The sequence below is a fragment of the Anolis carolinensis genome, chromosome 4 (assembly GCF_035594765.1).
Source record: "Anolis carolinensis isolate JA03-04 chromosome 4, rAnoCar3.1.pri, whole genome shotgun sequence".
Classification (NCBI taxonomy): domain Eukaryota; kingdom Metazoa; phylum Chordata; class Lepidosauria; order Squamata; family Dactyloidae; genus Anolis; species Anolis carolinensis.
In genome coordinates, this window is record NC_085844.1 from 22,333,284 (window position 1) to 22,355,171 (window position 21,888).

A 21,888-nucleotide genomic window follows, 5' to 3' on the forward strand; every position below is an offset into this window, starting at 1 on the left:
TATATCAATAAAAACATGGGAGGAGTTTATTAAACTGCAAAAAAATTGTTTTTTGGGACATCTTGAAACACATTTTGCTAATGAAGTTTCCAGAGTATAACAACTACTTTCAAAGTAAGGACTGCACAATTAAACAGGGATAATACTTTCAAACCAGTAACAGATTTTTTTCAAATTTTGTTACATAGTGTAATCTGTTTAGCAATAACAATTCCACAAAATGCAATTGGCCCAACCAGATGAGGAGGCTTTCTTGGCTCATATATCTTTCAGTAGAGTCATGAAACCACTGAAAAATCATATTTAAAATCCAGAGAAATAAAAATTCTAGACATAGTAAATAAACTGCAGATCCAGAGTGAGCAAAAACTGTAGCAAAAACCTTTTGTGCAGGGAAGTGTATGTAAAGCAAAAAAAAAAAAATCATACCAAGCCATACATTTTCAACTTCATCGCCATGATTTTTTTAAAAAAATCTTGTTATTTACAGGGACATTCACATATCACCTGTATGCCTGGACCAGTAAGAAGATGGAATTATCCCATTCCAATTTGCTTAGGTATGTTTTCTATGTACTATCTTGGATTATTTTCTATCAACACTGAAAAATTTTAGAAAATTTGGGATAAACAATCAGAGATTGCATCAGGGTTTTATTTTCTATGCTTGATATTTTCAGAATGAATTACCAAATTAATGGAGATTTGGAGCAGGCATGTATTGAGTAGCATAGCTTAAATCAGCAGTGGGAGCAGACATTTGAGTTTCAAAATAATGTAGATGCATTTTATTTTATTTTATTCCAAGATTGTATAAAAAGATTCAGAAAATATATTATTAATGTCAAAATTACTACTACTGGTATTATTATTATTATCATTCTGCTTTTTCTATCTTAACAAAACTCAATTAGTTTAAATGAGCAGTTAGTTTAAATTTTGAAAATTATGGTATCTCCTATAAATCTTTCAGCACTTTTTTTCATTTCACAAAAATATGACCAAATCTTTTTAAACCCCACCCCCCATTGTCGATGGTTATTGTACAGGCAGACAAACAATAATGGCACGATTTGTAGAAATGATTTAGGTGTATGAAACATTAAAATCACTATGTTTAAAATGTTTTTGTTTTTGTTATGTGCAAAAATGTATTTATTTATCGCATCAAAAGCGAAACAGAGTACAGTTGTAATATATTTAAAAACACAAACAAAGTTTTAAAAACTTGGCATTATGCTAAATGTCCTTTGACCAGTAGCTGGCCACTTGGAGTGCCTCTGGTGTTGCTATAAGAAGATCCTCCATTATGCATGTGGCAGGACCCAGACTACATTGCAGTAGGTGGTCTGTGGTTTCTATTCTCCACACTCGCATTTTGTGGACTCCACTTTGTAGCCCCATTTCTTAATATTGGCTCTGCAACTTGCAGCATGTGTAAAAATTAAAGAAATATATTGGCAGCTCTTTGTATCCACTGATTCAACTCTCTGCAATGTGAAAATATCCAGGATTTTGCCATTTCTTATGGAGCACCATGTCACTGTGCTATTGTATATGATGGGGCTTGGGCATCCACGGGGGTATGGAACACAATCCCAATGGATACCAAGGGTCCACTGTAGGTTTACATTCCTACTATTCATAGATGACTCAGCTGGCCATATTCTCACCCAGCACACATAATTTCATTTGCTTTGCTAACCCAGTATAACACATCTCCAAGATGGGCATCCTGCTGCTATCTCACACTTTTCAGCAGGATTGTAGTCCCACCTTGGTGACAATCCTGTTGCAGCTCAACCACTCGAGAGACAATAATGACTTACCGTATTTACTCATGTCTGCTGCTCACCTTTATTCACCAAAGTACATTCCTAAAACTGAGATGCAAATTAAATTTGATGATGCATTTGAATCACACACCTAAATCCATTTGCTTTGTTGGGCAAGAGATCCCAACTGGGGAGAGAGGAGGGAAAGGCAGTGGTGGCCGTGAAAAGCTGATGGGAAGGCCAGATGGTCGCGACATTCTACCAAACTTTTTGTGGCCACCACTGCCTCACATTAAATTCAACAGCAAATCCTTTTTTGTAATGCACTCCTTCAAAATTGAGGTATGAGTAACATTCGATGGTGCATTGTGCTCAAGTAAATACTGGTATTTGGTCAATAAATAAGGCTAGCTTAACTATTTCCCAGTGGTCTAATTTTGTTTTTTAAGATGCCTCTATTTGTTCTATCCTCTTTTTGTAGCACAGTGTGGTGGTTCTATGTCAGACTTCAGTGGAGTAATACTTAGCCCTGGATTTCCTGGGAATTATCCCAGCAGCTTGGATTGCACATGGACCATCAAACTGCCCATTGGTTTTGGTATGTTGTAATCCTACTTCCCATTAACCCAGTGCCACTGATTTGTTGTTTTCCTGTTCTTGAAAATGTGCTTCTGTGTGTGCATGTATATCACAGAATAATAGTTGGGCCATCTAGTCTAACCCCCTGCCATGCAGGAAAAACACAATCAAAGTACATACTTCTGACAGATGGCTATCCAGGCTCTGTTTAAAAGCTTCCAAGGAAGGAGCTTCCACCACACTCCGAAATAGTTCCACTGCTGAACAGCTTACAGTCAGGAAGTTCTTCCTAATGTTCACGTGTAATCTTCTTTCCTGTAATTTGAATCCCTTGCTCTGAGTTCTAGTTTCCAGGGCAGCAGAAAACTAGCCTGCACCCTCTTCCTTATGATATCCTTTCACATATTTATATGAGATGCAAATTACATGGCTATCATGTCTCATCTCAACCTTCTCTTCTGCAGGCTAAACATACTCAGCTCTGGGTTATTGTATGTCTTTTGGGCTGTGTGGCCATGTTCCAGAAGTATTCTCTCCTGACGTTTCACCCACATCTATGGCAGGCATCCTCAGAGGTTGTGAGGTATACCTTACAACCTCTGAGGATGCCTGCCATAGAGGTGGGCGAAACGTCAGGAGAGAATACTTCTGGGACATGGCCAAACAGCCCGAAAGACATACAACAACCCTGTGATCTTTTTGGGAGAAGACTGAGGCAAAGAAGGTGTTGATCAGCTATGCCTTTTCCCTATCCCGTGTTAGCATTTCACCACCTCCTCCACAAAAAGACCCTATTTTTTCCTATTTCCTATTTCTATCCATACAGAAGGTGCTTCTTCATTCTACTTGGCACCCTTTCTTCTGCTTTAAAGCAATGTTTATCAGAACGCTTGTTTTAAAGAAAAAATATATTCTTTTAAGAGACTTTTTAAAAAGACATGAGTTCTCTGCTTTCTTTTTGTTAGATAAAAAATCAAGTGGTAAATATAGTTGCTAGCACAAAAATCAGCAGTTACAGACAAAGGAGGCCACAAAAATAGACCAATCATAGTTTGGGTGCATCCACACTGTGTAATTAATGCAGTTTGGCAACACTTTAAGTGGCATGGCACATTACTATTAAATCCAAACCAGTGACATTATTTCCATTTATTTCCAACAGCTGGATTGTTTATCTGTTCTCTCTACTTCCTGCAAGTTAGCGGAGAAGAGGATAGCCATGGAGCAAAATGATAGGGACAGGGAGAATATTCAGTAATAATCTAAAAACATATTTTTGCATGTTAAGGATTCATGATAAGAAGGACTGTAGATTGATGACAATATTCACATTTTGGGATTTATTTTACACAAAATTTGCATACAGTTGTTATGTGAACAACTTTCCAAAGAAGAAACAGAATCTTTATGCAGAATTCTTGCTTTTCATGCATAAAAAGCTATTTCCTTTATGGATAGATACTTGCTTGCATGCATGTGGATTCAATGAAATTGCATCTTCTTGGCCATTTTTCCTCAGTATTTTTTATATTTTCTGTGCACAATATCAGTAGTTACAAATTAACAGACTTGTTCATCCTGCCTTTATATTTATTATCAATATATATTTTTCAGGTGTCCACTTGCAGTTTGTCAACTTTTCAACAGAGACAATCCATGATTATTTGGAAGTAAGAAGTGGATCAACAGATATTAGTACAGTTATCGGGAGACTCAGTGGCCCACAGCTACCATCTTCTCTTTTCAGTACAACACATGAAACTAGCTTATATTTTCACAGTGACTATTCTCAGAACAAGCAAGGGTTTCATATAGTGTATCAAGGTGAGTACGTTCATCTAGGTATTGTAGGAATTTCTTATGTACATTTTTACATAACAAAATTTTGTAAAAATGATGTAACATATCTAATGATTGTATAATAGTTATGAAATCTATTGCTACTTTAATTAAACCTCATTTTAAAGACTTTGTAAGAGGCCTCTTATGCTTCTTGTCAATCTACTATGCCTTGCTTTTTTGCTAAAAAAACATGTTGCACCCCTAGGCTGCAGAGACACCTCAAAACCACACTAGAGCCCCAGACTATAAGTAAATGCAAGCTGTTTATTGAATAATATATGTAAGCAGTAGCAAATCAAAGTTTCAAAGTCAATGAAACAAGGTTTCAGTCCACAAGGTAAGAGATACTTGAGAATATTGAAGCAAAGCTCCATGAAAACCAAACATAAAAATAAACTTCAAACAAGGTAATCCAAATTAGTCCAAAGAACAGGATCAAAAACTGGAACAAAGAACAGGAACTTTAACTGGAACAAGAGATTCAAACTGCAAGGCTTTTAGGGACATGACTTGATAATCCAAAATCCCCAGGAGCAAGGACAAGAACTGGAACAAAACTCAAAATGCAAGGCTAACAGGAACTTGGCATGAAGTCCAAAGGTAACATGAAACAAGAGTCCATGAAGCAAGAAACAAGAATCCATGAAGCAGGAGCAAACCTCTCAATGAGCAAAGTTGCCACCTCTGAAATCTCTTTCAGAAGTGGCTCTTCAAACTAGAATCAATGCCTCTTTCCATGGAAAGTTTGCACAGAACCCTTTCTCATTAGCAACCATCTGCTGCTTCTCAAAACCTAAATTTCTTGTCTCTGTTGACATATTGCTTTCTTTCTGTCGACCTCATTACTCTTATCAAGACTGGAATCCCCATCTGCCAAGGGATAACTCAACCTTGACTCTCCCAGGGAATGAGTTCAAGCTGCCTGTTTGAATCCATTGTATGCTTGCTCCCAGAATCCTCAGGAACAGCAGTCTCATCTAACTTTGGCTCTGGTTGCATGGTAATCCTAGGCCCCAACCCAGAGTAATCTGACAGGTCAGGTGCAGATACAATCACAGGCTGAACAGGCCCAACCCCAGGCTCACCTGACAGCTCAGGTGCAGGCTGGGATACAACAAACAATTATCTTGAGGGTTTGATGGTTTTGAACAAGTATTGAAGCAGCATAGTAGTAGGCTTGTAAAAAATTTGACACCCCATTATGCAGGGGATAAATACTTTCTATTAGTGCAATTGACTACAGAACTAGATAATTCCAAAAGCCCATTTATGTACTTGATAATAGGCCATGCATATAAGCATATACATGCATATTTATTTATTTATTTATTTATTACAGTACTTATATCCAACCCTTCTTACCCATAGGGGACTCATGCATAGTAAAAAGCATGCAAAATATAATATCCGTAAGCACCACTATAGCCAACAGCTAAAACTATGAGGCTGGGAAGGTATTTGAAAATCCCCAGGAAGGAGGCCTGCATTGATTGAGGCCGGCTGGATTCACCAGCCCTGGTCACATCATGGGGGCACAATAGCCACCTCTCTTCAACCTCCTTTGTTGGGTTTGTGATCCCACCTTTCCACCCTGTGGGCAGTGTGAGTGCAAACTGGTTGTGTTAGGGCCAAATAGGGATTTTTGCCCGTAGTGGCTTTTGGGGTTTTTTTTTTCACCTAACCCACACTGATTCATCTGGATGTTGTAACTGGTTTAAGGTGATGTCATTTAAAATAGGCTATTATAGCATATTAAAGGTTAAATAGTTCTGGACACCCCCTTTTGTTGGTGAGAGGCTTCCATAATAGTCTCTATTGGTATTGTGCCTTGGTGGACTGTAAAAGCGGTCTCCTCTTGAGCTAGAATAAGGGTTTTCTTACTCTTAAAAACTTGCTGGTTTGGGAGGGAGCACTCCAAGATCAGCCAACATGTCCAGCCAAATATTTTGTGTGCCCCTTGAAGTTTATGGTAGTTGGAGGTGGTCAAAGAGAGTGACACCTGACCAAGTAGCTTACAACCCACAATAGTGTTTTCCTTATAGGTTCTTTCAGAAGGTCCATTAAATAAATAAGTAAAGAAATGGTCCTTTAACTCCATGTTCTTGTGTTTTTACTTCATGTTTGGAATTCAAGCCTTCTATCCTGAGATACATAGAATTCAGAGAATTGTACATAAAAACTTCACTGGATTTTTGTTTTCTAAAAGAGTAATCCCTCTGCCACAGGGCTGCTTAGAAACAAAGAGCAGTTTCACAAAGTATATTATGTAAGATTGGGACTTGAAATGCAAAGGAAAAAAAATACTTCAATGAGACCGCTAGCCTTGTCCTTGAATTGGCCATAGGTACAGTCACCTGTAGAGCAAAATAGTATTATGAAGGTGAAAACATTGCTAGTTTGCTACTGAGAGTGGAATCATGTGGAGAGAGGATTATATGAGTAAATTGTGGATGCTGTTTAAAGCTCAAGAAAAGAGGGGAAAGATGATCCAACACAGTAATACAAGAATACTATCACACTGAAGAAGACTAAGAATTTTACCAATTTTATATGTATTGATTATACTAGTACTGTTATCTAGAGGGCAGAAGTACAAAGGCAGATCAATGAGGAATAGGAAGCAAAATGTACAATGTCAGAGAGCAAACTGATATCAAGGAAAGGAAAAACAACAGAAAAAGAAAAATGTATCTATATGACTGTAAAATTGTCTGGAAGTGTTTATACTTGTTCAGAATAACTAAAATCCAATCAGCTTCCTGAGGAAGCACTGTGAGCATTTTATAGCTGGCTGAGAGCATGGCATAAAAAAGCTATTCATTCAGCTCACATTTTAATGTGAGTGCCCCTAAATTACACTTCCTGAAATAGAATGTGAAATACAGTTGTTCTTTGGGATTTATCATCTTTGAATTGTGTGGTGCTTTGTTCCAATCAACAAAATACATATAAAAATGTGGGTATCGGAGAAAATCCCCCCAAATGCATATGTTGGGTAAAATATATAAATATTTATACAAATGGCATAAAATATGTTATATTAGGAGAGATATGCATGAATGCATACAACTTGGCATGTTGACTTTAATAAATTCAAAGAACTTTAATAAATGCAAGGTGCTGTGGAAATAGATTGGAATGAACTTAAGACCAGAAGGGTGGGGGCAAAATGAAAAATGATAAATCTGTCCATCTTTCCGGCAGGCATTTATAGGGGTAGCTACTAGAAAGTCACATATTGATCCGGACTGCAGATTCTGCAGAGAGAACCTTACCTTAATTAACATTTGGAAACTATTGTTGTGGTATAATTAGATCATAGGTCTTACTACTATCCTGAAACCATCTCTTTCTAAATGTGACATCAGTATATGTAAATGCATACACTTATTGGTTTTATCTCAGTCTGAGCAGAATATAATCTTCAACCCAGTATTGGAGGGCATGGAAAAATAATTTTTACATAAAAGCGTCTTCCATTATTATTATTATTGTTGTTGTTGTTGTTGTTGTTTTATTATTTAAAAATGAAATTAATTGTATGCAGATGGGTCAGTGGGTGGTTGAGAAAGAAAAACAGGAAGAAAGAGAGAATTGAAGAAAATTGCTTGTTTCAAAAGACAAGTTCACCTTCTATGAATAATAGGGGTTTACCCAGCAACATATTTTGAAAAGCTTCACAACTTCTTTAGGGAGTAGGATGATATTGTTGGTTTAACTTTGAAAAATACATCTCAGAGAGAAAAACCTGCACCATCCCTTTCCTTTCTTCTTGTTTACAGTTGGTTATTGGTGTTGTTCAGAGTTCAGATTGTTGTTTTATATACTAGAGGTTTTATTTTATATTGTACTGTGTGTTTATTTTATGTGTTGTTTTAGGCACATTGTGCCATATGTAAGCTGCCCTGAGTCCCTTCGGGGAGATGGAGACAGGGTATAAAAATAAAGTTGTTGTTGTTGTTGTTGTTATAAAAACATTGCTGGTAGTCTAAAAAGGTAATGATGCCTTTTGTTTTAGCATATCAGTTGCAAAGTTGTCCTGATCCACGACCCTTTCGCAATGGTTTTGTTATTGGAACGGACTTTACTGTGGGGCAAACAGTTTCATTTGAGTGTTTTCCGGGCTATACTTTAATTGGAAATTCAGCTCTTACTTGTCTTCATGGAATCAGCCGTAACTGGAACCATCCCTTACCAAGGTGTGAAGGTATGTTTTCAGTAGATATTTCGTATACAATTAGCATTTTGATTAAACAGAAATTGAGAAGAAGCAAACATTGTGTTTTTGGAGACTAGAATGTTTAAAGAAATGGGGCATGACTCAAATATTATACAATAGCTGCATTTCTTGGGACATTTAGACAAGGTCACACCCTTAAGGCAATGTGGCTTAAATTCCCACTCCTAATATCTTAAATGTGGTTGGGAAATTAAGTACATTATCTTTAAACTAGTCAAGGGCAATCCTATTGTGATTTAGTTTCTCTTCTTCTAAAAAGGTTGTGATTACCATGGAGGAACTAGCACATTCTAGTCACTTTCCAAATATGTTACTCATATTGCCTCTCATCATATTGCATGATCACAATTTATATTTAATAGTACTGGGACCAATTCAATAGTGTATCTGCTTCTTGTCATTCATAATATCAGTCAGATTTTTTAAAAACTTTTTTTAAATGCAGAAATATTTCAGCATATTGATCAACTATTGCTGTTAGTTTCTTTTTATTTGTTTTACAGCTCTTTGTGGTGGAAATATAACTGCTATGAATGGTACTATATATTCGCCAGGCTATCCTGATGAATATCCAAATTTCCAAGACTGTTTTTGGCTTGTAAAAGTACCACCTGGGAATGGAATTTATATCAATTTTACTGTTCTTCAGACAGAACCAATATATGATTTCATAACTGTTTGGTAAGCAAAAATTAACATGATCAATCCATTTATGGTATAACACATATGAACAATTAACATTTTGATTCATCTTACTGTTTTGGTGTGTTTTAGCATTTCAGGTTTGTGGTACAAAATATCCTGTATCTTTAAATATCTTTAATACATAATCTAAAACTTAGTAATATGTATTCTATGTTTGAAATCAATGATCTCCAGAGTTATTGGCATTTCTTTATCATTTTCTGTTATATGTCAGATAGGTTTATGATTAACATAGCAAACCAGTCAGTAAGCTGCAATAAACACACTAATATCTTGAAAGCGTTTGCATCATGTGTAAGTGCTTCTCAAATGTGTGCGTGTTTGTCCCCCTTAAGTTCCTGTGGACTTATGGCAACCTCATCAACTTCATGGTTCCCCCCTTTTTTTCAAGGAATACTCAGAAGCTATTGTGCATGTTCCTTCTCATGAAATATAGCCTCCATCACATGGCATTTGTTGTTATTCTGCCATCCAAGTTCTAACCAGGGCTGACACTACTTAGCTTGGCTCACATATTCAGCAGCTAGTCAACAAATGCACAGCAATCAACTAGAACTGACCCTCCATATCCATGGATTCTGCATCCATAAGTTCAGCCATCCAAGGCTTGATTTTTTTTTAATCCAAAAAGCAAACTTTAATTTTATTTAAGGGACACCATTTTACTCTGCTGTTGTATATAATGGGAATTGACCATCCATGGATTTTTATATATAGGGAGTCCTGGTACCAAACCTGAAGAGATAGCAAGGACCCACTCTATATATCCTGTTTTACCAAAAATAAGACCTAACCGGAAAATAAATCCTAGTATGATTTTTCAGGATGCTCATAACATAACCCTACTCCCAAAATAAGCCTGAGTTAAGATTATCTATCAGCCAGATAGATGCATTTACCAATTGTACACCTGTTACAACATAATAGAATTGTTGGATCATAAAATAATAATATTAATATATAATTATGTATAAATAAACAATATTATTGACATTAATACTTCAAATAAATGATACTATAAATTACAATTATTTGTAATTACCCAAGCGGGAGCCTTTGAATGAGAGGTAAATGCCTATGTAAACAGATGAACGAGACTTATTGCCAAATGCACAATCGGAGTACAGACATAATGTACGAATAATGTGTGCACTTGACACATGAAAAAAATCCCCTGAGAATAAACCCTAATGCATCTTCTGGGACAAAAATTAATATAAAACTCAGTTTTATTTTCCGGAAAATGCAGTATGTGGATTAGAATTCATCATTAAAGTTAAATAGGCAGATCCAAATCTAGATGAAACTAGCTATATATCTCAATCAAAGCAGCAGCCTTTGAATTTGTTACTCTTGTATAACATTTTTCATTAGAAAGATTCAAGTCAATAATTTGTTTAGCCCACAAACCATTACTTCAAAAAAGAGATATAACCAGCTTTGTAATAGATCCAATGCACACTGTTTCAATCTATGTGCATGGCAGGAAAAATACGAGTCTAAATTGAAAAGCCTGATCTGTAGTGATTTGAGCAGTACTTTCAGTGACAGAAGGATGACAAATTGAGGGAAATAATTGCAAAGCAAGGAGGAATGACCAATTGTGTGAATGTAGTTGAGGCTAAAGAGAAGATTTTAACAACAAGGAAGGAAAAAGATGCAGCTATGATTCAGTGCATCTCTTTTCACTGCCTCATTTGCCAGGCCTTCTACTTCAGGCTCCAGTTATCCTCATTTGGCATTGCTGCCATCAGCAAGAACTTGCTGCTGGTAGCTCTACACTGAGCTGGAAAGCCTTGAAAGTCTAAGAGAAATCTCCTTTTTTTGGCCTGCAGTTCCCACAGCATGAACAAATTATATTTATTCTAGTCAGCTGTCTCCTCTAGCTGAAGGCTGATCATCTCGCCTTGCCACTTAAATATCCACATATACTGAATAGGTGCTGTCTTATGTACTGACAAACCTGCAATCAAAGAAGAGATATAAAAACAAATGTTGCTGAAAAGTATTAGAGAAGCTACTGTGCCTAATAAGCAGCCATAATAGATTGTTATAAATATGACTGGAAACCGTTCCAATGATTTTCTGAGGCATGATTAGAGAACTGTTTCTTGTATTTTCAATAATTTGCTTCTTGGAGCAATTATTTTTAATGCATAGCATGCACTACTGTTGTGGGTAATGGCCATATGTCAATATTGGGGATAAGGAAAAGTAAATATTTCAGGAATAAAAGTTTGCCTTCCATTGAGAATTCAAATGCTTGATTTTGACCCACAAAAATTGTAGTATTGTTACATCTACATTCTGCAGCATCCTTAATTAAAAGTAGTAGCAATTAAAATAGGTACCCTTTCCAATAGAGCCATTGAAGTAAATCCATCAACTTGATAGAGAACCACTTCTTCCTGTATCACAGCAAAGACCTACTAGGCTTTCATAGCTTTAAAAGAGTAATTAGAAAGCACATATATAATTCAAATAAATAATTATAGAATTGTCATATAAAACAGTTATGTCCCTGATGAAAACCAGGAACTGAATTAGTACTTTTCCTGCTTGATTTCTTAAAGATACATGGATCCATTGAGGCTGGATCTACACTGCCATATAATCCAGTTTCTGAATACAGATTACTGTATATACTCGAACATAAGCCTAGTGTTTCCGTCCTTTTTAAGGGCTGAAAAAGCTCCCCTCGGCTTATACTCCAGTGAGGGTCCTGGCTGGCTTCTATTCAGGTTGGCTTATACTTGAGTATATAGGCATTCAGAGTTGGACAGTCTTATCTTATTAAAGTGTTATTATTATCTTAAATTACAGTTTTATATAAATATTCAAAAACATTTAACCTTACTGATGCCTCAAATAATGCAATGTTATTAATATCTATTTTTATTTTTGAATTTGACCCGAAACAGCTGCATTTCCCACCCTCATCTTATATTTGAGTCAATACGTTTTCCCAGTTTTTGTGGTAAAATTAGGTGCCTCGGCTTATATTCGGGCCAGCTTATACTCGAGTATATAAGGTATTTGCTTTGAACTGGATTATATGACTCAGCTGTGGAGCTCCCTCCCTAGCAAAATTAGATCAGCCCCCTCCCTTCTAGCCTTCAGGAGGAAAGTAAAAAATCTGGCTCTGGGATCAGGCTTTAGGAGAATAGCACAGTGCAATAATAGATTTGGAATAGACACAATGACTACAGAATGGCTTTGGACTATAATTTCTGGATGGCGTGATTTTAATATTGAATGTAATGTTTAAATGTTTAACATATATTAATTTTAATTTAATTTATTTTTAAGATTAATGTTTGTATGTGTTTTAAGGCATTGAATAATTGCCATATGTAAGCCACCTTGAGTCCCCTTTGGAGTAAAGAGGGGGGAGGCATAAATAGGATAAATAAATAAATAAATACACTGACATATATTTCAGTTCAAAGCAGATAATCGGGATTCAGAAACTGCATCATATGAAAATTTCGACGAAGCCTGAAAAAAAAGGCAGGATACTTCTGGGAAACAGGGAAAAAAAACAGAATTTCTTTTCAAGTGTAATGCACTTGAATGTTAGCTAAATACTTTGAATACTCCATAAACATTGTTTTCAGAACATTAAGTATCTGTAAAGTATGGTTGACATAAAATGTATGGACAAACAAGTATATTCTAAAATAGTTTCACACCTTGTAAAAGGACAAAATAATATATAGGTGTTCCATGGAATACAAAATATTTGATCAGCAGGGTCCTTTTGCTTGTTCATCTTCATATTTGCTCATTTAAAGACTCCAAGGTGTGTGTGTATGTGTGTGTGTGTGTCAGTATTGCTCTAGTCAGTTAGCTCAAAAATACATTTTTTCTGTATTAATGAATTATGATTCCACAGAATCACCCATCCACAGCTTGAAAATATCTTTCCCACCAAAAATCAAACAAACAACCAAACCTCGATTTTTCCATTTTATATACAGGACACAATTTTACTAAGCTATTGTTTCTAATGGAATTTCAGCATACACTGATTTTGTTAAGTTTCTATAAGGGCTCCTGGAGCCAAACCCCGGTGGACAACAAGGGACTTGTGTAATGACCTTCTGTACTCTGGATTATTTGTCTTTTGTGTGTTAACATTATTGGAGAACCCATTGTATCACAAGATTTATTGTAAAGAAATAAATAATCTCTCTGTTCCCATTCAGATCTCATTTTGCTACCAATTTCCTGCTATCTCTCACTTCTCATAGTGTAGAGGAAGAAGAGCCACTCTACTCATCACCTATGCCTTCTCAAAATGTCCTAGCTTCCACTGAAAATTACCAACAAATTTTTACATGCCATTGAGTGTTGTTTGACAGGTCTTTATAAATAGTGCTACAGGGCACTTGCAATGATAGCTTTATCTAAACAAATCATAGACTGTACATCTGGGAAGGATCTTGAAAGTGTGTAAAAAAGAGCTACTTGATGCCAAATTTCTGCTACAACAGTTGTAGAACAACGGACAATTATGGAATAGAGGGCTCTCTGCTTCCTGTTGCATTGCAACTTGTTTTTGGCCATTATCCTAGAGAGTAAGTAAAATAATTGGGTTTACTTCTAAATTATAGAATTGTGCTGTTGGCATATTTTGAAAAGAGCCTAAATCCAGTGACACAAGACTTTGCATTTTTCTTTATTTATACTTTATTGCTGGTATGTCTTGAGCCTTTAAACTTTTTTAACTTTGTTGTTGCCATTGTGATTGCTATTTTCAGGGATGGACCTGATCAAAGTTCACCTCAGATTGGTCAGTTTAGTGGAAACACAGCATTGGAATCCGTCTACAGCACTTCAAATCAGATACTCATAAAATTCCATAGTGACTTCACAACAAGTGGCTTCTTTGTGCTGAGTTATCATGGTTAGTGTGATTTCCTTCCGAATTTGTGAATGTATGTTCATCTATAAAAGGATTCTTTCTTCTATGCCAGCTGAATTATTTAATGTTATATTAAAGAGCTACTAGGTAGCCTTTTAATATGATAGACACAAGAGTCGGTCATATACCTGGTTATGCGAAAGCAGCACTGGAAAATATGGCATTAGAATTAGTAGAAAACACACACCTCCAGACAGAAGTAGCCAGCCGGAGGGGAGCAATTGAATCCCCCCTGCGAAAGACCAGCTGGTTCTGCCTGGTGTTCCCACCAGTTGGCAGAGGGGAGGGGCTTAAATAACCTTCCCTCCTCTCTGCATTTGCTTTCCTGTAGCACTACCCACCCGCCCGCCCACCCTCAGTTCAATATGAGTTATGCTGGTCACACTAGGGCCAGGTAGGATTTTCTTCCCTCCTCAGAGAAGAGGGTTTTTCACCTACCCCATATTGAAGCTGCTGGGAGTAAGGACTTTAAAGGCGTGGGGGCTGTATAAAAGGTGTCACTGGCAGGAAGTGGGGGGCGGGTGGAGATCTTGGATCAGCATACATCTTGGCACCCCTCCATACTGGGATGAAGGGGGGATTTTGGGTTTATCTCTGTAGACTTTATGGCTTAGGGGGTTTCCCAAAATATCTCCCTTAGGGCTTATTTATTTATTTTATTTACAGTATTTATATTCTGCCCTTCTCACCCCGAAGGGGACTCAGGGCGGATCACATTATAACACACATAGGGCAAACATTCAATGCCCATTTGTAAACACATCAAACAGAGACAGAGAGAGACACGCAGAGGCAAGTTAACCTTCTTCTGAGGGGATGTTCGATTCTGGCCACAGGGGGGAGCAGCTGCTTCATCATCCACACTGACGGCACTTCCTCATACCAGGTCGTAAATTAGTTAATCTTGCCTCCCCACTTTTTATAAGTGGTACCTTATCTCCTACTTGATAGATGCAACTATCTTTCGGGTTGCTAGGTCAGCAATGAGCAGGGGCTATTTTTTTTTATTTTTAATTGACGGGTGCTCACCCCACCACGGCCTGGCCTCGAACTCATGACCTCATGGTCAGAGTGATTTAAGGCAGCTGCTCAACAGCTGCGCCACAGCCCGGCTTACCTTGGAGGGTTTGCCTTTCTCCTATTAGGCTTTATGGTTGGGGGGGGGAGCTTCCTTGGAACGGCCTTCCAGTAATGACCAGCCAAGACAGCAAACCATCAATGTGGAGTTCCTCCGGGGTCAGCTGTTTTGACCAGTGTTTGGCTTGGCAGGTGGTCCCAAAAGATACCTGGCCTCACACCATTACTATGTCGCAGTGCTCCCCCCACAACTAGTCAATTAGCTCAATTACCAGTTTCTAATTAGGTCAATAAATTGCCCATTTATTTCTCCTCATCTTGTGTCTGGTCTGTTTATTTTGTGGTGAGGATTCAATAAACTAAGGTTGGAAGGAGAAGCTAGTAACGGAGTAACCATGGCACTCATGAAGAGGGGAAAAAATTAGAATAAAGCCAAAATAGGACTCAAGAAAATCTTTCATAAAATAAAGAATAATAAAACATGACTTACAATCAAAATTTGAGACTTGGCGGGGCTTTGGAGGCCCCTTGCTTAGTGTAGAACTCAACTCAGCCTCTGCTCATATATTTGGTTGAAGAGAGCCCACTGCCTGCAGAGAAAGGTCATTCAACTACTGAACAGTTTTTATGGTTAGAAGTTTCTCTTCAAAATGAGGCAAAATCTGCTTCCGTTGTTTCTATCAATTAGTTCTAGTCATGCACTTTGGAGCAGCATAAAGGATGTTCTACATAATAGCCCTTCAGATTTTTTTACAACTATCATGTCACCTTTTAATTTCCTCTTCTCTTGTTTATGTGTATCCAGCTCTTCAGCTGCTCTTCACTAGATTTGTTTTCTTGTTTCCTCAATGTGCTGAATGTCCTACTGTTGACACAATCTGATTTGTCAATATGCTTCAAATTTGAGGCCTAAACTGTACTCCAGATGAAGCATAAAAGCTGCAGAATATAATAACATTCTTGTTTCTCATGATCTGGAAGTTACTCTTAGAGCTTTAACAGCTTCATATCATTCCCTTGTAGCTTGTGTACTGGTAGTGGTGAACTATACCTGGATCCGTTTGACATAAGGTGCTACTAACTCGGATCTCCTCGATCCTATGCTTATTCCTGTGCCTGCTTATTTATTTGTTTGCACCTGAATGGAGATGTGATTTTGATCTCTGTTGAATTTCATCCTTAAGTTTGAAAAATCCATACAAATGTTTTAATTCATGGGAAATATTCATACAAAGAGTGATAACTATTTGACACCTGTTTTTGCAAGATTTCATAGCGATCCCTAAAATTCCTGCTTTACTTTTTATTGTATTTTCTTTTTTTCTTTCTTTTACTTTAAAATGAAATATGCACATATTCACATACTCTGCCACAAACATGCATATAGATACACAGAATATTTGGAAGTGAAAATTTCAGTATTTCAGTTGGAAAAAGGTGGTTGAAAAAGTTTGTAGAAGGGCAAAGAAGTATGTCCACTATCATTTCTTTAGTTTCCTCTGAAAAGTATTTGTCACCATTTTCTTAGATACCAAGTTTAGAATTACAACAAGGTGAAATATATTATTTCTAATTGTACTCTGGGGAGCTAGAAGCTAGAGGAAGCTGTACTCATGCTATACAGCCCCCAAAATTAGATTTCCAAAAATAATATTCCAACATGTTCTGTTGCCTTAAATGTTAATTAATCTGAGGCATCAAGCTATCATTTTTAAAAGTGACAGACTGAGTTGACAGAGCATTCTTGGAGATCTATTTTTTCATATTCCCCAAAATATAGACATACCATGCTTTTAAAGTGATTCACTAATATGGCACTTTTCAATTGTATAGTACAGCAAAAGTATCATATTTGCACTATTCTGTATTTCATGCCTCAGGATCATATTCTGGAAGTTTATGTATTTATTATTTTTACTTTATTTTTTTAGGCCTAGCACTATTGCACACTGAACACATAATGTAAATGTGTTTTAGCCTTTTATATGCACTTGAAAAGTTAAAAAAAACTGTGATTTGTTTTAAATTGATACTGGCTCTATGGAGGTGGTTTGGAACCTAACATATATATTAGGACTGTGTGATTGATGAAAATATGTTTCAAAACTAATTACAAAATTAGGGGGTGCCAGCATTTAGTTTCTAAAGAGTTTCTAAAGTATAGTTAGCAAAAATTTTGTTAGTATGACTAGAGTAACAAAATTGTGTTATTTTTTCATTATAGTAATTGTGCAAGTGGAGAAACTTCAGGGGCTCCTTTCTCCCTTGTTTTTACAGCTACTGGGGTGAAACTTGCTACAATGGTAGAACACATTTACCACTGTTGGCCCATCAAGTTTCAGAATGTTTCACTTATCCACAGAGTTTTGGGAAAGTTTTTATAAACAACATTTTTAAACAAAACTACAAAAGCTTTCATCTTGAATTTTTTACACAATGACACAAGATAACAGGGTATCATCCCCCCCCCCCCCGGCCGCAACTTCCAGAAATATTCGTACATCTACTGATTTTAGGGATTTTAAAAAAGTTTTGACAGAAACTTTTTTTGTTTTTTTTTTTAAAAAGCCACAACAGCTATATCATTGAATGTCTCTCATATTAACCAATAGAAATTCCATTTAGGGATTTTTTCCCAGCTCAGCCCAGAGATTTACTTACTAGAAGAATCAGTCAGTCCTTCTCTTTGCAGATTCAACTGTTTATTGGAATTCAGGCTGGCTGCTGCTACAGAGGGACAAATCTCTCCCCTATCCTGACTGGGGTTTTCTGATGCTGAGCATAATTGTGGGAAATGTATTTTGGGGCTCCTCACCATTCCAGACTATATTTCCCAGAGTTCTGTGCTTTCTCAGTCTCTTTCCCAGCGAACTCTGCTTTCTCCCTGCTACTTCCTTCTAATGGCAAGAGGCCATTAATTTAAAGAGAATAGGCAACCTTTTGGGCTTTGCTTCCTTGCACTGAAAATGAAACTGACTTTGGGAGGCTTTTGAAGTTTACAAAATTCAAATGAAAAAGTATTGGGTAAATTTCTATTCTTAAGTTTTTGGTGCAGGCTATGCCCACATGTTGGATATTGCATCATAAGTATGAATTTTAAAAATTTGATCCAACTTACAAGGACTAACAATAATGTTGCGCATCCCTAATGCCTATATGTAATAATTGAGATATCACCATTAAGTATTTTGTTTAAACAGATAAGTACAACAGGAAAATGAAATCTCTGGCGAAATAATCTATGTTACTTTAAATAACTGAATAATGCATTTTGTTTTGTGTGAAGTTGATCTGTTTGCAGTAAAGCCATAAGTGTTTACTGTTATCTTATACACTTATTGATCCTAATGTTTCTACTGCATTTCACAGCATATCAACTCCGAGTGTGTCAGGCACCAGCTGCTGTACCAAATGCTGAAATCCTGACTGAGGATGATGAATTTGAAATAGGTAAAACCAGTCTAAACATAAATGGCACACATTTATTCCTAAAACTAAAACTGCTGAATGGGCACAAGCATTCCGAGGCTTTAACTTCAGATGAGTATGCATGAAGAGAAAAAATAGATTTACTCATCAAATAAGGTTAATTGAAGTTCCTGTAGAATTCAGAATTATCCAGATAATCAAACATTTAGAAAAAAATGAGTGTGGTTGTTTTATGGCTTTGTTTTTTTGTACCAGGTGCCTAGAAAATGGGGGACAATCAAAATACATGAAAACTGTGGCCCATTAATGATTTTCTGCTGTCTTTGGAGAGCCTTCCTTATCTACCAGGCCTGATTGTTCTGATGTTCTAAATATCCATTCTAGAATTACCTCTGGCATTTTGAAAAACAATATCATAGATGAGGATAATGAGTTGGCTTTTTCCATGGGAGTATCTTCAAAAGGTCTTCGCTGCCAAAGAGTATTAGTGCCTCATGAAATTGCAGCTCCCAGGATTTCATAGCATTCAACCTTGGCAGTTGAAGTGGTGCCAAACAGCATTTAATTATATAGTGTGAATCCAGCATGAGAGAAGATACTTTTGCCCTGGGGACAGAAATGGTCACTCATGGGCACTAATGTGTTTACTACGTTGCCACAAAAAGAGGGAAAAGAACAAGCAAATTAAGTCTGAGCATGTACATATGTCATAGAAGGTTGATTGAGGATGAGAGAAAGAGCAATAGGGAATGGAAAACAAGAACATGTGTACCAAAGCCCCACCTGGGAAGAGACCACAAGGGCCATCCCTTCCAAAGCCTTCCCATGTAGCAATCAAAGCACTCCCAACAGATGGCAATCCAAACTCAGTTTGAAAATTTCCAAAGAAGGAGACTCCACCAAACTCCTAGGCAGTGTTGAGCAGTTCTTTCTAATGGATGGAATCTTTTTTCTTGTAGTTTGAATCCATTACTCCATATTTAAATATGGCTATCATGACACCTCCAAATCTTTTTATTTTCCAGGCTAAACATAATCAATTCTCTAAGTTGTTCAGACCATTACAGGTTCTCTGTGTATAGTTATTGTAGTCACCATACTAGATTAGATCAAACCCATTATTTTTGAATCATACTTGCAGAAATAAATCCAACTTTTAAAAACGATTTAACTAACAAAATAATCTCACATGTATCTCATTCTGGTGCCTACTCAAATATATCCAAGTCCTATTTCCAATATACTGAAATATTATAGTATTTCTGATGTACTTTGTAGTGTTTCAGTTGACTATGGCTGTCAAACCTTCTGCACTTTGTGGTCCTCATCAGTCAGAAGGATTTGGCTGTAGTATTTAAGCAATTATATGTGCAGATGAGGGAGACATGTGCATGCAGCCAGAAGTGATTTAAAAGGTTTTATTGAAGCTAATTACCTGGCTGAATGGACAAGACCATTTTCTTTTGGGGGGGAAAGTTTGCTTGTTCAACCGGATGATCACCTGCTGTAAAATATTTGAACATTCATTAACCAAACACAGATCCATCTGTTACTGCTACATATATGGCTGCCTAGGACTGTGTCCTTTCTGAATTTGATGAGAAAAAGCAAAGTCCCATAAGGAAAAATTTGAGTTGTAGAGAAGAATAAAATGCTACAAAAATTTGTCCTATGTCATGTTCAGAAACATGTAATGCAAAAAGAATTGCATGAACACTGCATATATGGCTGCATTTTGAAATTTGTTTTTAAATTGCCGAGTAGCTTCAATTCCAGTGAGCCATTATCTGAACTACATAGATATTGTGTTGATATGTCTACCTGCCTGCTTGCCTGCCTACCTACCTACCTATCAGGTATAGGAAACTTGATAGCTTTCCTATTAGCTACTGCCACGACAACCACAAAATATGGAGCTTTCAGACTCTTATCAGCATACTGCTTTGCTCTGCAAAGTAACAACCATCCAAAGTGCATGAGTTACAGTAATAGTATAGCTGGCACAAAATGATAAATGTGGCTGCTCATGTTCCATAATGTTTCCTCTTTCTAATCAGAGTTGGTGACGTACTGGTCATTTCCATTTTATTCATGGTGGGAAAAGTACTTCATTAATCAATGCAACTGTCAATGTCAAAATTCCCAATTAATTGTTGTTTAACTACAGACTTATTGTCTTTTCTGTTTAAATCAAACAGGAGACATAATAAGGTACCAGTGTCTACCAGGCTTTACATTAGTTGGTAATGAGATTCTGACATGTAGACTGGGAGAGAGGCTACAGATGGATGGAGTACCTCCTGCTTGTCAAGGTTTTTTGTGTACTTTTCTTTTCTTTTTTTTTACAAACCTAGATATATTCATTCTGTGTTGTGATATGTTTTGAAATTTTGTTGAAAACCGAGACCTATGTATTAAATACGCAAAGATATAAAACTTTAGATATGAAACTTTTACATATATTAATATATTATAACCTTTACAACAGTCCTGTAAAGTAGTTTGGTATTACAGTCTAATGACCAGAGATTTGGATCTAAGAGGAAGTGGCTTGACCAAGACTGTTGACTCAATGGCAGAAACTGAGTTTGAATCAAGAACTTTCTGATTTTTAGCTTAGTCTATTAGCTTCATATTTCCCCCCTTATTTGTGATTTAAAAAATGCCCACTGAACATTTAGGGCTGCATATACTGCTGATATATGACGTTCCAGACGTTGTTCATGCATAAGTTAATGACTTGCTTACAACAGATAAAAGCCACAATAACATATATTCTCAGGAATTGTCTGCAACTAGTCACAAAAAGGAGAGGGTTGTTCAGCAAAGCCTCTACTGCTTCCTTGTGGTCAATTTATACTTTTAAATATTGTTTACAAAAAAAATCAATGACATCAATCAAGTTGTATAACTAATTTTAGGCCATCTTGTAAATTGAATTTAGGGGTTACACAGGATGTTATTAAGGTTCAGTTTTCCACCAAGTTACACACTGTTATAGGACATGTTCATTACAGTTCCTGGATTATAATGAAATATATCACCTCAAATAGCACATTTCCTTTTAAATTAGGGTAGCATAGAGAGACTGAAAAATTGAGATACAGTAGTGTCAGGGAATACCTGAACAAGTTAGGGATTTGAATTAACCTAACACACATTTTTGGTTAACTTAAATAAATAATGAATGTTTAATTAAATCTAATATTGCAGAATTGCCTGTTAAAACATGCCATTAGTTCATATTTTGAAATTCATAGGAAAGAAATGATCAATACATAGCTAGTGAATGTTCAAAAATAAAAATGCAACCC

The 21,888-nt window shown here is 36.6% G+C and overlaps 1 protein-coding gene across 8 annotated transcripts in view; it reads left to right on the forward strand.

Moving 5' to 3' along the window:
- The window catches only part of csmd3 (CUB and Sushi multiple domains 3), a 709,139-nt gene that overhangs the window by 575,322 nt on the left and 111,929 nt on the right, over positions 1–21,888 (forward strand). For 5 of the 8 annotated variants that reach the window (XR_010005888.1, XM_062980075.1, XM_062980077.1 and 2 more), the window contains 8 exons: positions 491–560; positions 2,257–2,373; positions 3,969–4,178; positions 8,215–8,403; positions 8,940–9,117; positions 13,905–14,050; positions 18,515–18,595; positions 20,773–20,895. Coding sequence is in view for 7 of the 8 variants with exons in the window: in XM_062980075.1 (XP_062836145.1) it covers positions 491–560; positions 2,257–2,373; positions 3,969–4,178; positions 8,215–8,403; positions 8,940–9,117; positions 13,905–14,050; positions 18,515–18,595; positions 20,773–20,895 (1,114 nt within the window). In the remaining variant the exon portion in view is untranslated. The remainder of the gene's footprint in view (positions 1–490; positions 561–2,256; positions 2,374–3,968; positions 4,179–8,214; positions 8,404–8,939; positions 9,118–13,904; positions 14,051–18,514; positions 18,596–20,772; positions 20,896–21,888) is intronic. The other 3 variants (XM_062980076.1, XM_062980079.1, XM_062980081.1) reach the window with 1 other exon arrangement.